Raw genomic sequence first — 20,409 nt, 5'->3', positions numbered from 1 at the left:
AACCTGGAAATGCCAATGGGTACAGACCAATAAAAAGCCTAACAAAAGCCTGCTCTCTTCAGTGAAGGATCAGGAAAGATGATAACCACTCTACTTCAGCCTGACACCTCAGAAAAGCTCTGTCTCACCACTCCCACCCACTCAAGCAAAGGCTGAGTGGAAATTTTAGAAAAATAAATTACTGAAAAATAGAATGAATGAAATAAAAAGCCTAGTATTATAGTTGGGCTCAAGAGCAGAATGGAGGAGACAGTGGAAAGAATCAGTGAAATGGAAGGCAAAACAATAATGACCTAATCTGAACAACGGAGAGAAAATAAACTAAAATAAGGAAAGAAAAGAAAAAGAAAGAAAGAAAAACGAAAAAAAACAGAGCCTCAGGGACCTGTGAGACTATAATAAGATCAGAGTCCTGGAAGGAGAGGAGAAACGTGGTGGGGCTGAAAAGTACTTAAAGAAATAATGGATGAAAACTTCCCAAATTTGGCAGGAGGCATAAACCTACAGATTCAAGCCGAGAAAACCCCAAACAGGAAAAACTCAAAGAAATCCATGCCAAAAGACATAATTAAACCTGTAAAAATTAAAGACAAAGGAAAAATATCATGAAAGCGGTCAGAGAAAAAATGACACCTCTCCGAACCTAAATAAGTTAACCTTCCCAATAAATATCCCATTCCTCAGAAACCCCACTTCTTCCCTGAGAGTGGTGAAATTACAGGGGATTAAGAGGCTCAGTGAGTACAAGAGGTGGCCTCAAAACTGCAAATGATAAGGAAATCTAAGTAGAGAAGAGGAATATTATCATAAGAGGAGAAATGATTCTCATATAACATGAAATAACTTTGCATGGTGCTCAAGAGAAATTAGAGAAAACAGCAAAGTAGGGAGTTTTCTGTGATATGTACTATTTTCCCATGAGATACAATGTTTAAAAAACTGCTCTTTCTTAAATGCAGAGTTGAAACAATTTTACAGCAGGAATTTCTAAGTTTAAGATGAAATGGACCTGATCTCATATAAAAAAGTATTGACAATGTTAAAAAAAAAAAAAGGGGGAAAAAACCATTTCAAATGACAGCAGATTTTTCATCAGAAACCATGAGGCCAGAGGAAAGAAGCACACTATTTTTCAAGTGTTGAAAAAAAAGAAAAATTGTAACCGAGAAAATTGTAACCGAGCAGGACACTATGGGGACTTTTCAGGACAGACCCCTTCCCCATATCCTCTGCTGTACCTCCTCTCTGAAGTACCTAGATGATAGTATCTGATGCACACTTCCTGAGTTGTTTTACAGTTGCTAAAACCACCAATGGAAGAAATTAATTACTTGATGATCATGAGCACAAAGGCCCCCAGACTTACTGGTGCCGAAGGATTGATAATGTTAATTCCTATTATTCTGCCCTGTTATCCCACCATCAACCAATCAGAGAATTGTGCACAAGCTGATCACATACCCTGTGCGGGGGGGCGGGGGGGGGGGTTGGAAGGGGGCGCCCTTGCTTTTAAAAATGCTTTGCTGAAATCCTTCAGGGAGTTCGGGGTTTTTTTTTCCAGCATTAGCTGTCCGGGACTACCTGCTTGGCACCCTGCAATAACTGCTGTACTTTCCTTCACCACAACCTATTGTCAGTAGAATTGGATTTACTGCGCACAGGCGAGTGGACCCAAGTTTGGTTTGGTAACAATAGCAAACCAGAATCCCATAACCTGCAAAAAAAAAATTCTCCAGGGCCAAAGGAGAAACCAAAACATTCTTAATCAAGGAAAACTAAGAGAATCTGTTGCCAGCAGACCTACACTAAAAGAATGGCTAAAGGAGTCCTCCACACAGAAAGGAAATGATAAAAGAAGGAACCCTGGAACATAACAAAGGATGAAAGAACAGAGTAAGTAAAAATACAGGTGAATTCAATATGCTTTCCTTCTCTCTTAAGTTTTCTAAATTATGTTTGACAGTTAAGCAAAAATTAAACACTGTTGTGCTTCTAATATACTTAGAGAAAATATTTAAGACAATTATATTATAAATGGGAGAGGATAAAGGGGCGTAAAAGAAGGAAAAGTTTCTACACTCCACTCAAACTGTTAAAGTAACACCACCAGTAGCCTGTGATAACTTATATAATAACTAGAGTATCCACTAATAAAGCTATGCAGAAAGGTATACTCAAAAACACTATAGAGGGGCTTCCCTGGTAGCACAGTGGTTAAGAATCCACCTACCAATGCAGGGAACATGGGTTCAATGCCTGGTCCAGGAAGATCCCACATGCCGCGGAGCAACTAACCCACGAGCCGCAACTACTGAAGCCCATGTGCCTAGAGCCCGTGCTCTGCAACAAGAGAAGCCACCGCAATGAGAAGTCCGCGCACCACAACGAAGAGTAGCCCCCGCTCACCACAACTAGAGAAAGCCCGCGGGCAGGAGCGAAGACCCAAAGCAGCCAAAAATAAATAAATAAATTCATTTTTTAAAAAAATGGAAAACAAACAAAAATAATAAACTTAAACGCTAACATATCAATAACTACGTAAGAGTAGGTGATCTAAGGACAGAAATTGGCATAATACATTAAAAAACATGATTGAACTATGTATTGTCTTATCACTTCAAATATAATGATATAAGCAGGCTGAAAGTGCAAGGATAGAAAAAGATGTATCATGCAAATATTAGTCAAAGGAAAGCAGAAATGTCTATATTAATATCAGATAAAATAGACATTAGAAAGAAAATTACCAGAGACACAGGGGGGACAGGATATAATAATAAAATTATATAATGAAGGCATAGCAATCCTAAATGTACATGCACCAAACAAGAGAGCTGCAAAATATGTGAAGCAAAAATCAATAGAACTAAAAGGAGAAACAGACAAATCCACAATTAATGTTGGAAACTTCAAAACCCCTCTTTTAGCAACTGACAGAACTAAACAGAAAATCAGCAAGGATATAAAAGAACTTAACAACACCACTGACCAACAGGCTCTAATAAATATTTATAGAACACTTTATCCAACAGTAGCAGAATATACATTCTTTTCAAGCACCCATGTAACATATACCAAGATAGACCACGTCCTGGGCCATGAAAAAGAAACCTCAACAAATTTTTAAAAATTGAAATCATAGTGTGTTCTCTGATCACAATGAAATCAAACTAGAAATCAATAACAGAAAGATAACAGGAAGATTTCTAACACTTGGAAACTAAACAACACACTTCTAAATAATCCACAGGTCAAGCAGAAAATCTCAAGGGAAATTTTTTTAAAAAGCTGAATGAATGAGATGAAAATGAAAATACAACATATCAAAATTTGTGGGATACAGCTACGTAGTACTGAGAGGGGAATTTATAATACTAAATGTATACATTAGAAAAGAAAGTCTCAAATCCATAATCTAAGCTCCCACCTCAAGAACCTAGAACAAGAAGAGCAGAATAAACCCAAAGCAAGCAGAAGGGAGGAAATAAATGAAAAACCCAAGGAAGGAAAAACAAAAGATAAAGGCCATGAGATTGATTTTGAGACTACTTAGGACTGATAAGCAGATGAAAGTAAACCAAGTGAGGCTGCTTTCGCTTCTTCTGGGGAGAGAGCACACATGACTGAGGAGTGCACTGGAAAATCGCTCTAGAACACTGCTACAAAGGGTTCATTTCTGAATTCCTAAGTTCCTGTACCTATGTAATTATCTTTTCACATTCTGGGCTAAGGCACAAAGTAAAAAGCAACAGTCCTTTGAAGGTTAAAATATCTTATCTAAGTGTTTGAAACATTAGCAACAAAATTTCCTACCACTATTTAAGGGGACAGCACAGAAGACCAACAGATATCCATTAAGGTAAAGCTCCGAAGGGAAGCCACAAACACCAGCTAAATTTACCTATTTTTACACATGACTTGAATACTGGTTGTTCGGTAATTCGGGATCTTTCCTTCAACCCACTGACAATACTGGATATAGGTTTTCTCAAAAAGTCTTTCTTACCTCATAGAAGAAGGGATGTCCAGCCATATCGAAGATGTTAACTTTGATTTCTCTGTCTCTGACTTGTACCCTGAAATGTTCAAATGCAAACAATCCCAAAGAAGGTCGTGGCTTCTGTATTCATGTTAATATCATTTATGTCGCTTATGAATTTCAAAAGGTTATGTGTATGAAATTTAAAAGAGGTACTTTCTTAGTGCCTCTTCCAGATTCCAGATAATCTTTACAACAGGAGCCACAACCTGGCAGGTGGCTCCTGTTTTAAGAACCCTGAACTCACTTGGAATAAACACCCTCATTTAGCCTCACCTTACCTCGACACTTCAGTCCACATCCCGTAACAAACAAATAGTAGCTACTACTGTGGTGCTAAAAAAAAAAATGGATTAGGGACAGTAGGAGCAAGATGAAGGAAAACAAAATGTTTTACTTCACTTAGTAAGACATCGTAATTACTACTGCTTATGCTTGGTTACCATGCAGTACAATAAATAGTATAAAATAAACAGTATAAAGATATATATTATTAATGTTGATTGTTTAATTTTCCTATGCCCTTCATCTGAGCAAGAACAATAGTCAATTTGTTTTCAGAAATTTGGAAATACAGAAGAGAACAAAAAGGGAAGTAACAACCATTCATGTTAGAATTAACTACTGTTAACATCACAGTATACTTGCTTCCAGTCCTTTTATTTTTTTAAAGAAAAATCACTATTACTGTTTCTATAGCAAAGGCGGCTGGTTGGGGATGGCTGACGGAGTAACGGGGCAGGCCGCGGGACCCTTGAAGGATCGTGCGTGACTGCAGGCAGCCTCCTTTGGGAGGCCGTTTCCATTCTTTTTTCACCTCGGTCCCCACCCCAGGACTCTGGGCCTCGTTTTCTTATCTGGAAAGAAGGGTGTGGAGTCGTCTCCCCGCCCACACTCAGTGATGTTAGGGCAAACCGAGGGCAAGCTGCCCAGCAAAGGTGCTGACCTGGCATGCGGTCCCTGTGGCTCCTGTGTGGCCCCATTTCTGCCCTCTGAAGCAGCAGAGCCCACGCACCAGATGTTACAGAACCTCCCTATCTTGGCTGCCCATCTCTGCAAATATGAGACCAGACTAGAGGTCAACCCCAGGAGAGGCTGGACACAGAAGGCACTGCCCTGCCTTTGAGAAACCTGGAACAACTGGGGGAGACACAGCTGTGTAGGTAAAGAATACCTGGATGGCAGAGGAGACAAGATTCTGTAGATAAACCCCACACTCACATCTGCACCCAACCAGGAGAGCAGAGGCGTGACTGGTCTCCACCATGGGGCCAAGGGCTGCCACCTTCCCTCCTCCTCCTTCTTTAGGACAGCTTTACTTTAGTATAATTGATGTACAGTAAGCTGCGCATGTTTAAAGTATATAATTTGATGAGTTTGACATATGTCTACGCCTGTGAAGCCATCACCACAGTCAAGACAATGAACATATCACTCATTTCCTTGGGCCCCTTTGAAACCCCTCCTTCCTGCCCTTCCTGCCCTACTTAGCCAACCACTGATCTGCTGTCAGTCACTATTAGGTCAGTTTACTTTTTCTAGAATTGGATATATGTGGAATCATACCGTGTGTTCACTTTTTTGTCTACCTTCTTTTACTCAGCATTATTATTTTAGGGTTTATCTATGTTGCTGCATGTATGAATAGTGTGTTCCTTTTGTTGCTGAGCAGTATTCCATCATATGAATATGCCACAGTTTGTTTATCCATTAATCTGTTGATGGACAGTTGAGTTGTTTCTAACTTGGCCGCTACTAGAAATATAGCTTCTATGAATGTTCACATACAAAAAAAAATTAAAATCACTATTGGAAAATGAATGAATGAAACTTCATAAATAATTCAAACACTAAAGAAAAGTAGAAAGATGAAAGTTTAAAAGTTATCCCAAATCCTACCACCCAGAAGAAAAACCTTCATTAATATAGATGAACATTACTGTAGACTTCTTTGTGTACATAGATGAGACTGATAGACATAAATATTTTTATAAAATTGGGATATTAATTTAAAAGCATAAAATTTACATTTCACTGAATTTAACAAAAGAAAAAAAAAGAAACTGATGTAAACTGGGAGGAATTATTGAGCTTTAAATATAAATGCTCTTTACTACAGAAACAGTATTTCCTAAAAACATTCCTGTAAGGTTAAAAATGGAGATTATTAGCAATAAATTAACAGATTAAAGTTATGTTTTTTTAAGTAGCATGTTTCAGTTTAGACAGCATTGATAAGAGTCCCTCCCATGGACTACAAGGACAGCAGCACCTGCTCCCATTGTTTCTATGCTACCTCCTGGCTTATTTATGATTATTGTTCCCTGTCCAAGTTTATAATATCCTCTATTACTTTTTTTTCACTTTTTTTTCCACTTTCTTTTCTGAAACCATAATTCCTACAGTTGTTTTATATTACTTGTATATTTCAATCAAACTAACTACTAATCATCATGATTTCTTCATTCCTGAATTCTCTGCCATATTTCATCAATTCTAAGATGCAAATTTGTTTTCATTTTAACATCTGTGAAATCAGGATCCATCTTACAAAAGACAGTGTGAGAACAGCAAAACAAAACAACAACAGAGTTTGAGAGCATCTGCATTAGATCTCGTGTAACAATTTATATTAGAAAGTTTTGCCAGATAGCAGCTGAGAAGGGATGGAACTGAAGTTTATAAAATCAGGAAGTAACACAAATGTGTTCACAAATTGCAACTCAAAAGAGGTTAATTTAATTCAGAAGTCTGACAGAGGAAATTACCTTAAGAAAAATGGTAATTCATTACCTCAAGCCAGTGCTTGCTTTCCTAAATTGTGGCCTGAAGACCACCTGCATCATTATATGGAAATATGGGGAGGGTGTTTAAAATGTACTCCTGTGCCCCACCTCAGATCCCGTGAATCAGAATCTTAGTGGGTGGGTCTTAGGAATATTCATTTTCACAAACTCTACAACTAATTCTTAAGTATACTGAAATCTGAAGGATGGAGTGGGAATCTATTTTTGTTTTGTTTTGTTTTTTAACATTTTTATTGGAATATAATTGCTTTACAATGGTGTGTTAGTTTCTGCTTTATAACAAAGTGAATCAGCTATACATATATGAATCTATTGTTTTGACTGCCCAAAAGAGTACCCTCCTTCTCCCAACTGTGGTTTAAATGGGTTCTTCCATCTTCTTTTTTGATGCCACTCTGCTGGCCACAGCTAACTGAGCTGGGGAAAGGCACCTATCTCCACCTGGACAATCAAAACCTTACCTGGTATTTTTTAAATTTGTGATTAGTTTTGGTAAACTTGAGAGCTACCAGCAGCTGTGGAGAAGGAGCCAAAAGGTAGAGAGACACACGTTATGAAAGGACCAGGTTATATTCTCTCCCTGGTTCCAGCGATCTCTGAGACCCAGCTACATCCTTATAATTGGATTATGTGAATTGATTTTTTTTTTGGCTTGAGTTGGGTTTCTGTCAATCATATTCTCCTCCTCACCATAAGACAAAAAATAAAAATAAAAAATCAACCAGAAACAATACAGTCTGCCTTACGGAAGGCTCTGTATCCATGGATTCGACTAAACTTGGATCAAAAATATTCAGAAAAAAATTCCAGAAAGTTCTAAAAAGCAAAACTTGAATTTGCCACAAGGTGGCAACTATATATTTACATAGCATTAACACTGTATTTAAAACTATTTATTGATATATTGTATTAGGTATTATAGAGATGATTTAAAGTATTGAGAGGATGTGCATAGGTTACATGCAAATACTACACTATTTTATATAAGGGACTTGAACATCTGCAAATTTTGGTATCCACAGGGGATCCTGGAATCAACATCCCTTGGATATTGAGAGATGACTGTAGTCTGTTGAATAAACCACAGTTCTAGGGCATAACATGATAACTCTTATTTCTTAAATGAATAAATTAGCTACTTAACATGGATTCAAAACAAAACTGCCTTGAATAGGATATCCTACTATATAACTGATGAAATCCTGTGCCCTGAAGTATAGATACACCCTACCACTTTAGTCTACCTTCTTGAATGTTGCCCTCATATTCTAATGTTGCAAACTTCCTCTTCAGATGTATCTATCTTACCTAACAATAATTATTTATTGAGTATCGACTATGTATAAGCACTGTACCAGGCACTTGGAGATAATTTATACTAATAGCCCCTTCTTAATGGAGCTTTAAATCTAGCAGGAGACATTAAACATATACAAACGATAACACAAGACAATTTATGCTAAGACCCATGAATAGCAGTGAATTTTAATATTTCTGTCATTTTCAACTAAAATGAGTCCTGACTGATAAAGGAGCTGTTCAGAAAGCCATACGGGAACAGTCACACTTTATACCTTGAGGAGATTGACAGGCGGAGAGATGAGGGGAAAGGACATTTCAGGTGGACAGAATGAATGATGGCACTGAGATAGGAAAGTATGATGGCACAAATTCAGCATGGGTGGAGAGTAAAGTGTGTAAAAGAATGAGATAAGAGAGAAGGGAAGGGGCAGGTTGGGGTCTGAACAGTGAGCACCTGAAATTCCACCTTTGGGGATGTGCTGTCTACCCCAATTCTACTTTCCCCCAGTGTAATTTCCTGTTAATGTGACCCTATCTCCCCAAGCTCAACCCACCCTTGATTCATCTCCAAATAAATCCCCATTTATACCTAATTTTACTCTTCCCAGATCATTTTTGCTGGATTCTAATAGGATGTAAAGATCATAAAAGGAAGTTCTCTGATAGAAAATTTTCCACATAATATTTAGGCTTTTGGGAGAGAGTATTTCAAAATTCTCTAAAAATATACCTGCTAACGAGACCTGCTTATATAGAAACATGCTTCCTGAAAAGCTACATCTGCCAGGCAGGCTTCGTGCAGACTTGCTCATCACCAGACCCTACACCCCACACGAAGCCTGGCAAACAGAAGGTACTCCATGATGAACAAATGATGTGATTACTACTATCTGTAAAGGTCTCATTCTTATGTGTCCCAGTTTATCTTCAGACTCTCCATTTCAAGACAGATCAGTTTAGAAGGGTTCTGAATTTCTATGTAATTTGCAAGCCCAAGGAAAGAATATATGTACTCACTTCGTGACTCCATAGTCAATTCCAATTGTTGCAAGGTATTTAGACACAAATCTTTTCTCACAGTATCGCTTTATAATACAGCTCTAAAAAGGTAAAAATACATGCTTTTAGTAAAGACACTCTGGGAACGTATACAAAATAAGCACATTTCTTCATTATGGTTTCTTCATTCACCACGAGACACAAAGCTTTTTCAAAAGCCAAAACTATAAAATAACTGAAACAAATACTAAAGGTGAAGATTTTAAAGAAAAATTATTTTAAAATTCTTCCCTTAATACCAAATATGGGTATGTTTGCAGTTTAGTGTTCAATCCTTGTTCTCTTTTCTTTTTAATAAATTATTATTATTTATTTATTTATTTTTGGCTGCGTTGCATCTTCGTTGCTGCGCGTGGGCTTTCTCTAGTTGCAGCGAGTAGGGGCTACTCTTCTTGTGGTGCACGGTTTTCTCCTTGCGGTGGCTTCTCTTGTTGTGGAGCATGGGCTCGAGGCACGTGGGCTTCAGTAGTTGTGGCACATGGGCTCAGTAGTTGTGGCTCCCCAGCTCTAGAGCGCAGGCTCAGCAGTTGTGGCGCACGGGCTTAGCTGCTCAGCGGCATGTGGGATCTTCCCGGACCAGGGATTGAATCCATGTCCCCTGCATTGGCAGGCGGATTCTTAATCACTGAGCCACCAGAGAAGTCCTTCTCTTTTCTTCTGAAGACCTCTTCTGCTCGTATATTTTTAATAATAATACCAAAATATGTGTCTACCTTGACCTCCCTCCCCAGACCAGATCCACATCTCCAAATATCTACCAGACTAATTTCTACTTAGATGCCCCACTCACTGTTCCACAAACTCAAAATGCCCCAAAATGAACTAATCTTATACATAAAAACAGCGAATCCTGCTCACATCCTAGTTCTGTTCATAATACCACCATTTTCCCAATTACAGGGTATTAAATTATTAAAGTCACGTTTGATTCTGAGTCTTTCTAAATCTTTATTGAATGTTTCTTCCATCTTTCTCCTCACTCCAATTCCCACTGGTACCATTCTGGTTTAAGTCTTCATCATCTACTTCTGTATAACTACAACTACAGGAAATTCTTTATTGGTCTTTATGTCCCCTTTCCCTCCCAACTTCAATCAGCACTGCATACCACTAATGTTATTTCACTTCCCTAACTCAAAAATCTTCAGTGGCTTCTCACTGCCAAGAGTTCAGCATCCAAATTCCTTTGTCCGTTATTCAAGATCCTCCATAATCTGGCCCTAATCTGTTTTTTCTGTCTAAACCCTTCAAATATAAACCCTCCATTTCTGCAAAACTCCCAGGCCTGACTTTTGTCATTACTTTTCTCTCTACTTGGAAAGAGCTTTCTCCCTTCTTTCCAAATCTTACTTATCCTTTAAGGTCCAGTGCAAACTCTGAGCTTCCAGGTTATAAGAGATCTTGCCTACATCTGAACTTCTCTAACACTTTTTATATACTATATGTGTATATAGTACATATACTATATATGTATATAAATGTATATATACATATATAATGAATTAGTTATCAGTTATTCACTGCCTTGTTATCTTTTCACATGTGCATATTTATCTTACTTCTTCAGCTAGACAGTAAACTACTTGAGGGCAAGCAGCAGTATTTTACTTCTTTATATCTTATAACTTTATATCTGAGCAATTAGCTCAGTGCCAATGAAAAACTGAATTAAAATGACTTGTACGTTAATGGCAATCCTTAGCACTCATGAAACATAATTTACTTGAAGTGCTGGTCATGAAGCTTATTCTGCTCAAACACTTTCCTGATGAACCTCAATCTATATTAAATAGGACGGTTGCTTTAAAAAGTACTTAATAAGCTCATTGTGAACTGAAGGAAAAACTTCTTTGGAGTGAGTACTGCTAAGAGGCTATACTTTTAAAAAACACTTTATAGGTTGAAAGCACTTCTCAAATGTTTTCTCTCACAATATCCTAGAAAAATAAATACAGCCTTTTTCTAAATTATTCATGAGATTAAGGGACCTGGAAGTCCTTTAACTCCAGTACACTATTTAAACACTAGCCCTAAGTATTTAAAGAGATACACATTTAATTAATGGTATGAATAACCACTACCTATAACCAAAGAGACAGGGTTCCTGGACCTTAGGATCTTATAAACTAAGTTAAATAACATAAATATAGAGAGACTTTTTTGTTTTCTCTATTTTCTTAAATAGATTTTTAGGTACTTTTTTAATGCAGTTCCAATTAAAATCTTAACCAATTAAAATCTTAAGTTTTGAAAAAAAATCTTAAGGTTTGAATCTTTTTTTGCCTAATAGAATTACCCTAAAATTCATATGAAAGAACAGTTATCTGAGAAGAACTAATCCAAGTATGAAAAACAGGAAAGGGGCAGGGCAGTAGAAAGAGGTGGGAATTTGTATTGACAAATATTAAAATATAGTCTGAAACTGAGAGAGTATTATACTGGCATAAGAATAGACAAGTAGGTCAGTAGAACAGAACAGAGAGCTCAGAAATAGATCCCATTATATATAAAAATTTAAAAAGTGACAAAGGTGATATTTAAAGTCAATGGGAAAAAAAATCTATTTAGTAAAATGTTACTGGCACAATTGCATATCCATCAGGAAAAAATTTAAGTTGGGCCCTGAACTTCCCTATATACAAAAATAAATTACAGATAAATTTATGATTTAAGCATTTAAAAATAAAACAATAAAAATTTCAGAAGAAAATGTGCAATATATGTACAACCTTAGGGAAACCTTTTCAACCAAGAAAGAAAACCCAGAAACCATAAAAGACAGGCATAATCTGTATGTGTATGGCTGATTCATTTTGTTGTGCAGTGGACGCTAACACAACATTGTAAAGCAACCATACTCCAATAAAGAAAAAAAAAAAAAGACAGGTATAGCCAAAGCAATCTTGAAAAAAGAACAAAGCTGGAGGTATCATACCCCTTGATTTCAAGCTATACTACAAAATGACAGTAATCGAAACAGTAGGTTATTGACACAAAAACAGACACATAGATCAATGGAACAGAATAGAGAGCCCAGAAACAAACCCACACTTATATGGTCAATTAATCAATGACAAAGAGGGTAGAATATATAATGGTAAAAGACACCCCCTTCAATAAATGGTGTTGGGAAAACTGGACAGCTATATGTAAAAGAATCAGCTGGACTACTTTCTCACACCATATACAAAAATAAAGTCAAAATGGATTAAAGACTTAAATCTAAGTCCTGAAACCATAAAACTCCTAGAAGAAAACATAGGTAGTACACTCTTAGACATCAGTCTTAGCAAAATTTTTTTGGATCTGTCTCCTCAGGCAAGAGAGACAAAACTAAAAATAAACAAATGGGACTACATCAAACTAAAAAGCTTTTGCACAGCAAAGGAAACTATCAACAAAATGAAAAGGTAGCCTACTGACTGAGAGAATATTCTTGCAAACGATATATCTGATAAGGGGTTACTATTCAAAATATAGAAAGAACTCAGACAACTCAACATCAAAAAAACCAAATAGCCCAATTAAAAAATGGGCAGAGGATCTGAATAGACATTTTTCCAAAGAAGACATACAGATGGTCAACAGGCACATGAAAAAGATGCTCAGCACCACTAATCATTAGGGAAATGCAAATCAAAACCACAATGAGATATCACCTTTTACACCTGTCAGAATGTCTATCATCAAAAAGACAATAAATGACAAGTGTTAGAGAAGATGTGAAAGAAAAAGGAACCCTCGTGCAATGCTGGTGGGATTGTAAATTGGTGCAGCCACATGGAAAACAGTATGGTGGTTCCCAAAAAAAATAAAATAGAACTACCATATGATCCAGCAATTTCACTTGTGGGTATACACCTGAAGAAAACAAAAACACCAATTCGAAAAAATATATGCACCCCAATGTTCACTGCAGCATTATTTACAATAGCCAAGATATGGAAGCAACCTAAGTGTCCATCCTTAGACGAATGGATAAAGAAGATGTGACATATAAAAATGGAATATTACTCAGCTATTTTAAAAAAATGAAATCTTACCATTTGTGAAAACATGAATGAATTCTAGAGGGAATTATGCTAAGTGAAATAAGTCAAAGAAAGACAACTAGCATATGATCTCACTTATATGTAGAATCTAAGAAACAAAGCAAACAAACAAAACAGAAACAGACTCATAGATACAGAGAACAAATGGGTGGTTGCCAGAGGGTACGGGGGATGGGGAAGTGAAATAGATGAAAGGGATTAACAGGTACAAACCTCCACTTACAAAACGTAAGCTACTAGGATGTGTTATACAGCATAAGGAATATAGTCAATAATATTGTAATAACTTTGTATGGGGACAGCTGGTTACTAGACTTGTGGTGATCATTTCATAACGTATGCAAATGTCAAATCACTATGTAGTACACCTGGAGCTAACATAATATTATACGTCAACTATATTTCAATTTTAAAAAGATAGGCATAATTGAGTATATACAAATAATAATAAAATCAATTGTATGGTAAAATATAAAAGTATTAAAAGACAACATACTGGGGCAAATATCTGTAACTCATATGACTGGCAAAAAGTTAATAACTCTAACGTCCCCCAACCAGAAAAACTGGTAAGAAAGACACATTATCCAACAGAAAAATAGGCAGGGACTATAAATTGAGCAATCCACAGAAAAGCAAATCCAAATGTTCAATAAGCATTTGAAAAGATGCTCAGCTTCATCTGTGGTCAGTGAAATGCAAATTAAAGTAACAATGAAATTACTTCTCACTAACCAGATCAGTAGCAATCAAAAGAATGACAATACTGTGTTGGCAGGGAGTTAGGGGGAAATGTACCAGCATATCACTGGTAGAAACACACCTTTTTGAAGAGCAATTGGCAATTGCTACTAAAATTTTAAAATGTGCTATTCAACTCAGCAGTTCTACCCCTGGGAAGCTAGTCCAGGTATTTAAGGATATATATACCTATAGAAATGTATTATAGCAAGATTGTTTGTAGTAGAGAAAAAGGGAAACAAGTGAATTCTCATCAATAGAGGGGATACTCGCATGTCATGGCCTATTATGCAACCATGAAAAAGAGTGATTGGAGCTATGTCAGATAATTGGAGGAATCACCACAATCTACTGTTAAGAGAGAAAAAGCAGGGCTTCCTTGGTGGTGCAGTGGTTGAGAATCCCCCTGCCAATGCAGGGGACACAGGTTTGATCCATGGTCTGGGAAGATCCCACATGCCGCGGAGCACCTAAGCCTGTGCACCACAACTACTGAGCCTGTGCTCTAGAGCCCGTGAGCCACAACTACTGAGCCCACATGCCGCAACTACTGAAGCCCATGTGCCTAAAGCCCGCACTCCACGATAAGAGAAGCCACCGCAATGAAAAGCCCGCACTGCAACGAAGAGTAGCCCCCGCTCGATGCAACTAGAAACAGCCTGTACACAGCAATGAAGACCCAACACAGCCAAAAAATAAATAAATAAATAAATAAATAAATAAATCCTGGATGTCATTTAAAAAAAAAGAGAGAGAGAGAAAAAGCGAACTCCAGAGAAGTATATATAATACTGTATGATGTGGGTACTTTTGACTGCAAGTAAGGGAAACCAATTCAACTGACTTAACAGGAAAATATTTACTATAACTGGAAATCTAGAATTAGGGCAGTCTTCAGAGTTGGTTGATATGAAGAGTCAATGGTAATGTTAGACCTTCGCGGTCTCCTAGGAGTTTCGACTCGCCCAGGAAACAACAAGAGTCGGAAGCCGATGCAAAACGCAAGAGGTTTATTGAAGGCCGGTGCACCGGGGTTCCTTCGTCCTCACGCAGGAGGCCGAAGAAGGAACCCCCCCCAGGCCGTGAACATGTATTTTTATAGGTCTCAATTTCCTGTTATGCAAAGTGTGGATTCAATTGTGATTTTTAATGATAGGTTCTTAGCCTCTGTTCGGACCAGAGAGGGAACCTGTCCCAGGCTTCCTGATTGGTTCTTTGACAGATACCTTTTTTACATTTTGTTTATCTCCCTCCTTCTCAGAAGGGGGCCGGACATCCTGGAAATTCACCCATTGTCTAAGAAGCCCCTATTGTCTGGAGAGTTCTTAATCATTAGCTGGAACAATGTCCCTCGAGTCCCACAGTAAGAACATCAGGATCAGATCCTAGAGGACACTGAGAACTAGGCTGGGATTCTGGGGTAAATTGATGCCAATGCAGAAAGCTGAATTGGATATAAACAAAGACCACAGAGAAATTCCCCCATTGAGGGAGTTAAGCCCTTGGGAATCTCCTTTTTCTTATTGCGTCTCCAGAACCTCTAAAACAATGCTGAATAATAAAAGAAAATAGTATGTATCCTTTTCTGCATCTAATTTTAAAGGAAATGGACTTACCATTTGGTATGTTTGCTGTTGGTTAACAATAACTATAGTTTTAAAAATAATAATAAAAAATATTGTTTTTCATATTTAAGTAGCTTCATTTTATTCTGATTTTGCTTAAAGTGTTTATTAGGTTGATTATATCATTTTTTTTTTACAGTACAGAAAATACTTTCTCTAGTAATCAGTTCATATAACAAATTATGTTGATTAACTTCTTGATGTTTAACCAAGTTTGCACTCCGTGGGATAAACCCTACTTGCTAATAGTGAAATTGTTTTGATATGTTGCTGAATTCTATTTGTGGATATTTAGGAATTATGCATCTGTATGTATATGTGAAAATGGTATATACTTTTCTTTTTTGATACTATATCAAGTTTTGCTATTTAAGTTATCATGACTTTACATAAATAAATTGGAGTGCTGTTCATCTTTTTCTTTGCCTTGGAATAACTTAACTGAAATTATGCGTTATTTAGAGCTTAAATAAAGCTTGTTCATGAAGCCATCTGATCCTGATACCTTTTTGGATAGTAAGTCTTTTAATTGCTTTTCCAACTTCTCCTTAAGTGACTGGTCATTTGGGTTTTCTACTTTTTGAGTCAATTTTGGTAATTATATTTAGCTAAGAAATCCTCCATTTCCTCTACATTTTGAAATGTGCCCCCACAGAACTGAATGTAGTAGTCTCTAGTCTTTCTTTCAGTTTCTTCCAGTATGTGATTATGTCTCCTTTTCAGTATTAATCTTGTAATTTTTTGCTTTCTCTATTTTTCTTAAATAAAATTTTAGGCATTTTTCTTTTTCATTAATCTTTCCAGGAAATTCTCTCTTTCTCTTGGTGAATTTTGTGTCCTTTTTCTTCTGTCTTAAGTTCCTTAACTTTTTAAAATTCCATACCATAATATACCATAATATTCATACTTTTAAGGCGTACAATTCGGCGGTTCTAGGCATATTCACAAAGTTGTACAACTATTATGTTCCTTTCTAGGCATATTCACAAAGTTGTACAACTATTATGTTCCTTTAGTTTTTAATCTCCCTTTTTTAGAAATGAGTAAGATAATGCATTTTCCCTTCACTACAGCTGTAAATTTGCCCTGAAGATTTTGGCATGCATTCTCTCCTTTCATTGCTTTCTAGTTATTTTGTCATTTGCTTTGATTTGCCCTTTGATGCAAGGATTATTTACTAGGGCATGCCTTAATTTTTAACTTGAAATTATTTATCTGTATATCTTCCTATATTTTCCAAATTCTTTAAAATGAGTATGTATTACTTTTATAACTAAGGCAAAATTCTTAAATTACATTTAAATCTTTTATCTGTGAAAAATTTATCTTTGAGAAAGGCATTCAATAGGAATCCACTCCACCCCCAAATAGTAGAAAGTTGTTGTAAAAGTGCTTATTAAATGGTCCCTACTTTCCCAGTTTAACTATATTTGTTGTAAACTGAATTTCCTTGTATGTTTGGGTTCATTTCTGGACTCCATTCTGTTCCACTGATGTCCCTATATTTCCTCTCCAGTATCAATAGGAAAAGACTGTAACTTTAAAATATGTTTTAATATCTGGTAGTGTTAGTCTCCTCTCATTTCTTTTCCATAATTTTCTTGCTGATTCTCATATTTAATTTTTCATAAGGACTTTAGTACCTTTTACTATGTTCTGAAGAAAAAAAAAAGTATTGCTGTTTTAACTGGAACTGAATCACATTTGTAGATTATTTTAAAGAACTGACATCTCTAAAATATTGAGTGATCCTAATTAAGAAGAAAGTATATCTTTCCATCTGTCTAAGTAATTTTGTGTCTCTTTGTAGAAATGTTTTTCATATAGGTCCTAGGTGCTCCCTATTTCTTCGTAAGTTTAAACCTAGGCCCTTTATTTTGGTTGCTATTGTAAATTACAATAGTTTTTCAGGGCTTCCCTGGTGGCGCAGTGGTTGGGAGTCTGCCTGCCGATGCAGGGGACACGGGTTCGTGCCCCGGTCCGGGAAGATCCCACGTGCCACAGAGCGGCTGGGCCCATGAGCCATGGGCCGCTGAGCCTGCGCGTCCGCAGCCTGTGCTCCGCAACGGGAGAGGCCACAGCAGTGAGAGGCCCGCGTACCGCAAAAACAAACAAACAGAGAAGCACAGACTCTAGGGCTAGAATGCCTGGATTCAAATCCCAGCTCTGCCACATACCAGCTACACAACGAGAGGCCACAACAGTGAGACCCGCGTACCGCAAAAAAAAAAAAAATGTTTTTCAATTATATAGTCCAAACAATTATAATTCGATATAGTAAAGCTGTAAAGTTTTGTATATTAATTTTGTCTTTTCTAATAGCATTTCAGTTAATTCTCTTTGGGTTTCCAGATAAACAATCATATCATTAACAAATACTGATAATTTTGCTTTCTCCTTTCCAGCATTTTGTATGTTATTTCTTTCCCTTGTCTAATTGCATGGGCTAATAAATCTAGAACCATATTACATAAATGTGGTGACACACTGGGCATTTTAAGCTATTTCTAACATTGCACCATTAAGCATACTAAAATTTTAAAAGTGAGCATACTCACTTAGCCAGTTTAGTACATAACCTTCTAGAGGTTTTATTCTTTTCTTTTCAATGCCTGGCACATAATTGACATTCAATAATTGTAGACTTTCAGCTATGTTAATACCCACATACACATAGATACATAAACAGTACAAGATAATACTAAATGGAAAGAGAAGACACTAATAAACATTTACTGAGCATCAACTATGTGCAGGACACTGGCATAAACACTCCCATTAACAGCTTTTTTGGCATGTAGATCCTACTGGGAGTTGATTTTGACAGCAAATAATGATGGAAAGAGAGCACTGCAATGAATGTGAACACCCAGGTTCTAATCCTGTCTCAGTCACTGATTTGATGACCTCGGAAGGTTCTTAACCAACAGCTTCCATTTACCCTGAAGGAGAGACAATTTGGGTGAAGAAGAGGCAGTCTTAGAATTCATGTGGGGAAAGACCTCCATTCACCTCTCGCCCTCCCTCTCCCCATACTATGGGAGAGCTTAGAGCTGACAGCCAGTAGAAGCAGCACAGAAAAAGGCAGTGGAACTAAGACTTCTTTGAGATAATGGATGTGGTGACACTACCAGAAATAAAAACAAAACAAACGAACAAAACAAAATAATGCAGGTTCCTTGACATCCATTGCACGTACCCTGTGAAACACCTTCAGCATCAGTTATGCTCTCTTACAAATGAAATGTAGATTCTGGTCTCCACGTCTGCGGAGTAAATTTTACAAATCCCCATCCTCACACACGGCCCAGTAATTTCCCTTCGGCTCCCCAGCTCTGCTGGGGGTAACTAAACTTTTTTTCTCCACCTCTGAGTCCTGGACGGGTCACCTAGAACGCAAATATGGTATCCAGGCAAAACGATCTGACATAAGGACCCAGGCCTCCTTACTCTCTTTGGGATACATTCAAGGGTTAGAAGCCACTAGAAAACCTTCCTAGGTGTCGGAAGTGGGCAACCCAAAGGTCAAAAAGGTTAGGAGAGTCTTCCCCGCCGAGCCGCATCCCCCAGGACACCCAGGCCTGCTCAGGGGCGGGGAGGAGGCTGGGTCCCAAGCTGTTGAGTGGCCGCCTTCCCAGCCAATCGCCACGTCGCTCCGCCGCGCTGTGGTCCCGCCCCTCCCAGCGCGGTACTCACTTTTCCCACTTCAGCGTTGCCCATGGAGATGACTTTGATACGCAGGGACTTGCCAGGCTCCTTCCGCTTCGGTATGTTGGCCTCCATTGCTCTGGCTCTCTCGGGGCCACCGCCTTGGTCTCTCCTTGCTCCCCACGCTGGCCCGTCCCTCAGGCTTCCTCGACCAATGGCGGAACTGCTACTCTCGTCACCACCCCGGCTCCGCGGCTTGCCATCCCTGCCTCTGTCTGGTAGCGGGCGCGGGCAGCTGGGGGCTTAGGGAACAGGGTGAGGGAGGAGAGAGTCTCGCGATGCTAGAAAGGGGCAGCGTGACGTCATCGCCAGGCTCCGGAGGCTGTTCTCTGGGGTCGCGGGATTTAGTCCGGGCTGCGTCCCTCGGCGGGAAGGTGGCTTCGGCAGGTTGCTGAGATTACTGTGCCGGGAGGGCACTCCCTTGTGTTCAGGGGGCGACAGGACATAGACATTTGTTAGGTTCGCAGCAGAGTGGTAGAAATTTATTGGCTATTCAGGGCAGATCCTCGGACTGGAAGTAGCTGGAATTATGGGTTAGTTCAAGGGCCAGTGGCGCTAAATATTCGAAGTAGACCACGGTCCTTTTTGGGGTACTTTTTGTGTATGCTTCAGTACCCATGGGCCGATCCACTGACCCCTCTGCCAATATGATGTTTCCCTTCGGGCTTCCTGAGAGGACTTTCTCCTGAGAACTGGAACCAGGGAAGTGGGGAAGTCGGGCTTTGGTTCTGGAAGAGGGCCATTAGGCAAGATCTGAATCTTGTACCTATCATTAAAAAAAAAAGGTGGTCCATTTGGAGTCAAGACAGGTTTTAGTTTAGTCCTTGATCTCATATTACGTAGTTCTCATCTGCAGGCGGAAAGCTCAGACTAGACGTTTCTTACAGTCTTTTAGTTCTATCAAGGTGTGTGTGGTTGTAGCTGTGTGCTCTGTTTACCTCCTTTCCCTGCTACTCATGTAAATTTAACCCCATCTTCTGTTCTCACCTTTCCTTTAGCTGATAATATAACAGTAGAATAATAATGAATTCTAAGATAACCACTCTATTCTGATTGCAAGCGATGAGAAGAAAAGC

The 20,409-nt window shown here is 38.2% G+C and overlaps 1 protein-coding gene across 3 annotated transcripts in view; it reads right to left on the bottom strand.

Annotated features, from left to right (window-relative positions):
• DNAJC27 (DnaJ heat shock protein family (Hsp40) member C27) overlaps positions 1-19,547 on the bottom strand; it is a 39,474-nt gene extending 19,927 nt beyond the window's left edge. Inside the window, exons 1-3 of one of the 3 annotated variants that reach the window (XM_027113681.1) lie at positions 19,322-19,547; positions 9,166-9,248; positions 4,007-4,076 (exon numbers count right to left, since the gene is read on the bottom strand). In XM_027113681.1, the coding sequence (XP_026969482.1) occupies positions 4,007-4,076; positions 9,166-9,248; positions 19,322-19,408 (240 nt within the window). In that variant the 5' untranslated portion in view covers positions 19,409-19,547. The remainder of the gene's footprint in view (positions 1-4,006; positions 4,077-9,165; positions 9,249-19,321) is intronic. The other 2 variants (XM_027113683.1, XM_027113682.1) reach the window with 2 other exon arrangements.
• Positions 19,548-20,409: the final 862 nt, after the last annotated feature.

This window comes from Aethalodelphis obliquidens, unplaced genomic scaffold, assembly GCF_003676395.1.
Source record: "Aethalodelphis obliquidens isolate GAN/ISIS:26980383/991018 unplaced genomic scaffold, ASM367639v1 scaffold12, whole genome shotgun sequence".
In the NCBI taxonomy this organism is placed as follows: Eukaryota; Metazoa; Chordata; class Mammalia; order Artiodactyla; family Delphinidae; genus Aethalodelphis; species Aethalodelphis obliquidens.
This window is presented reverse-complemented; position numbering and strand designations above follow the sequence as displayed.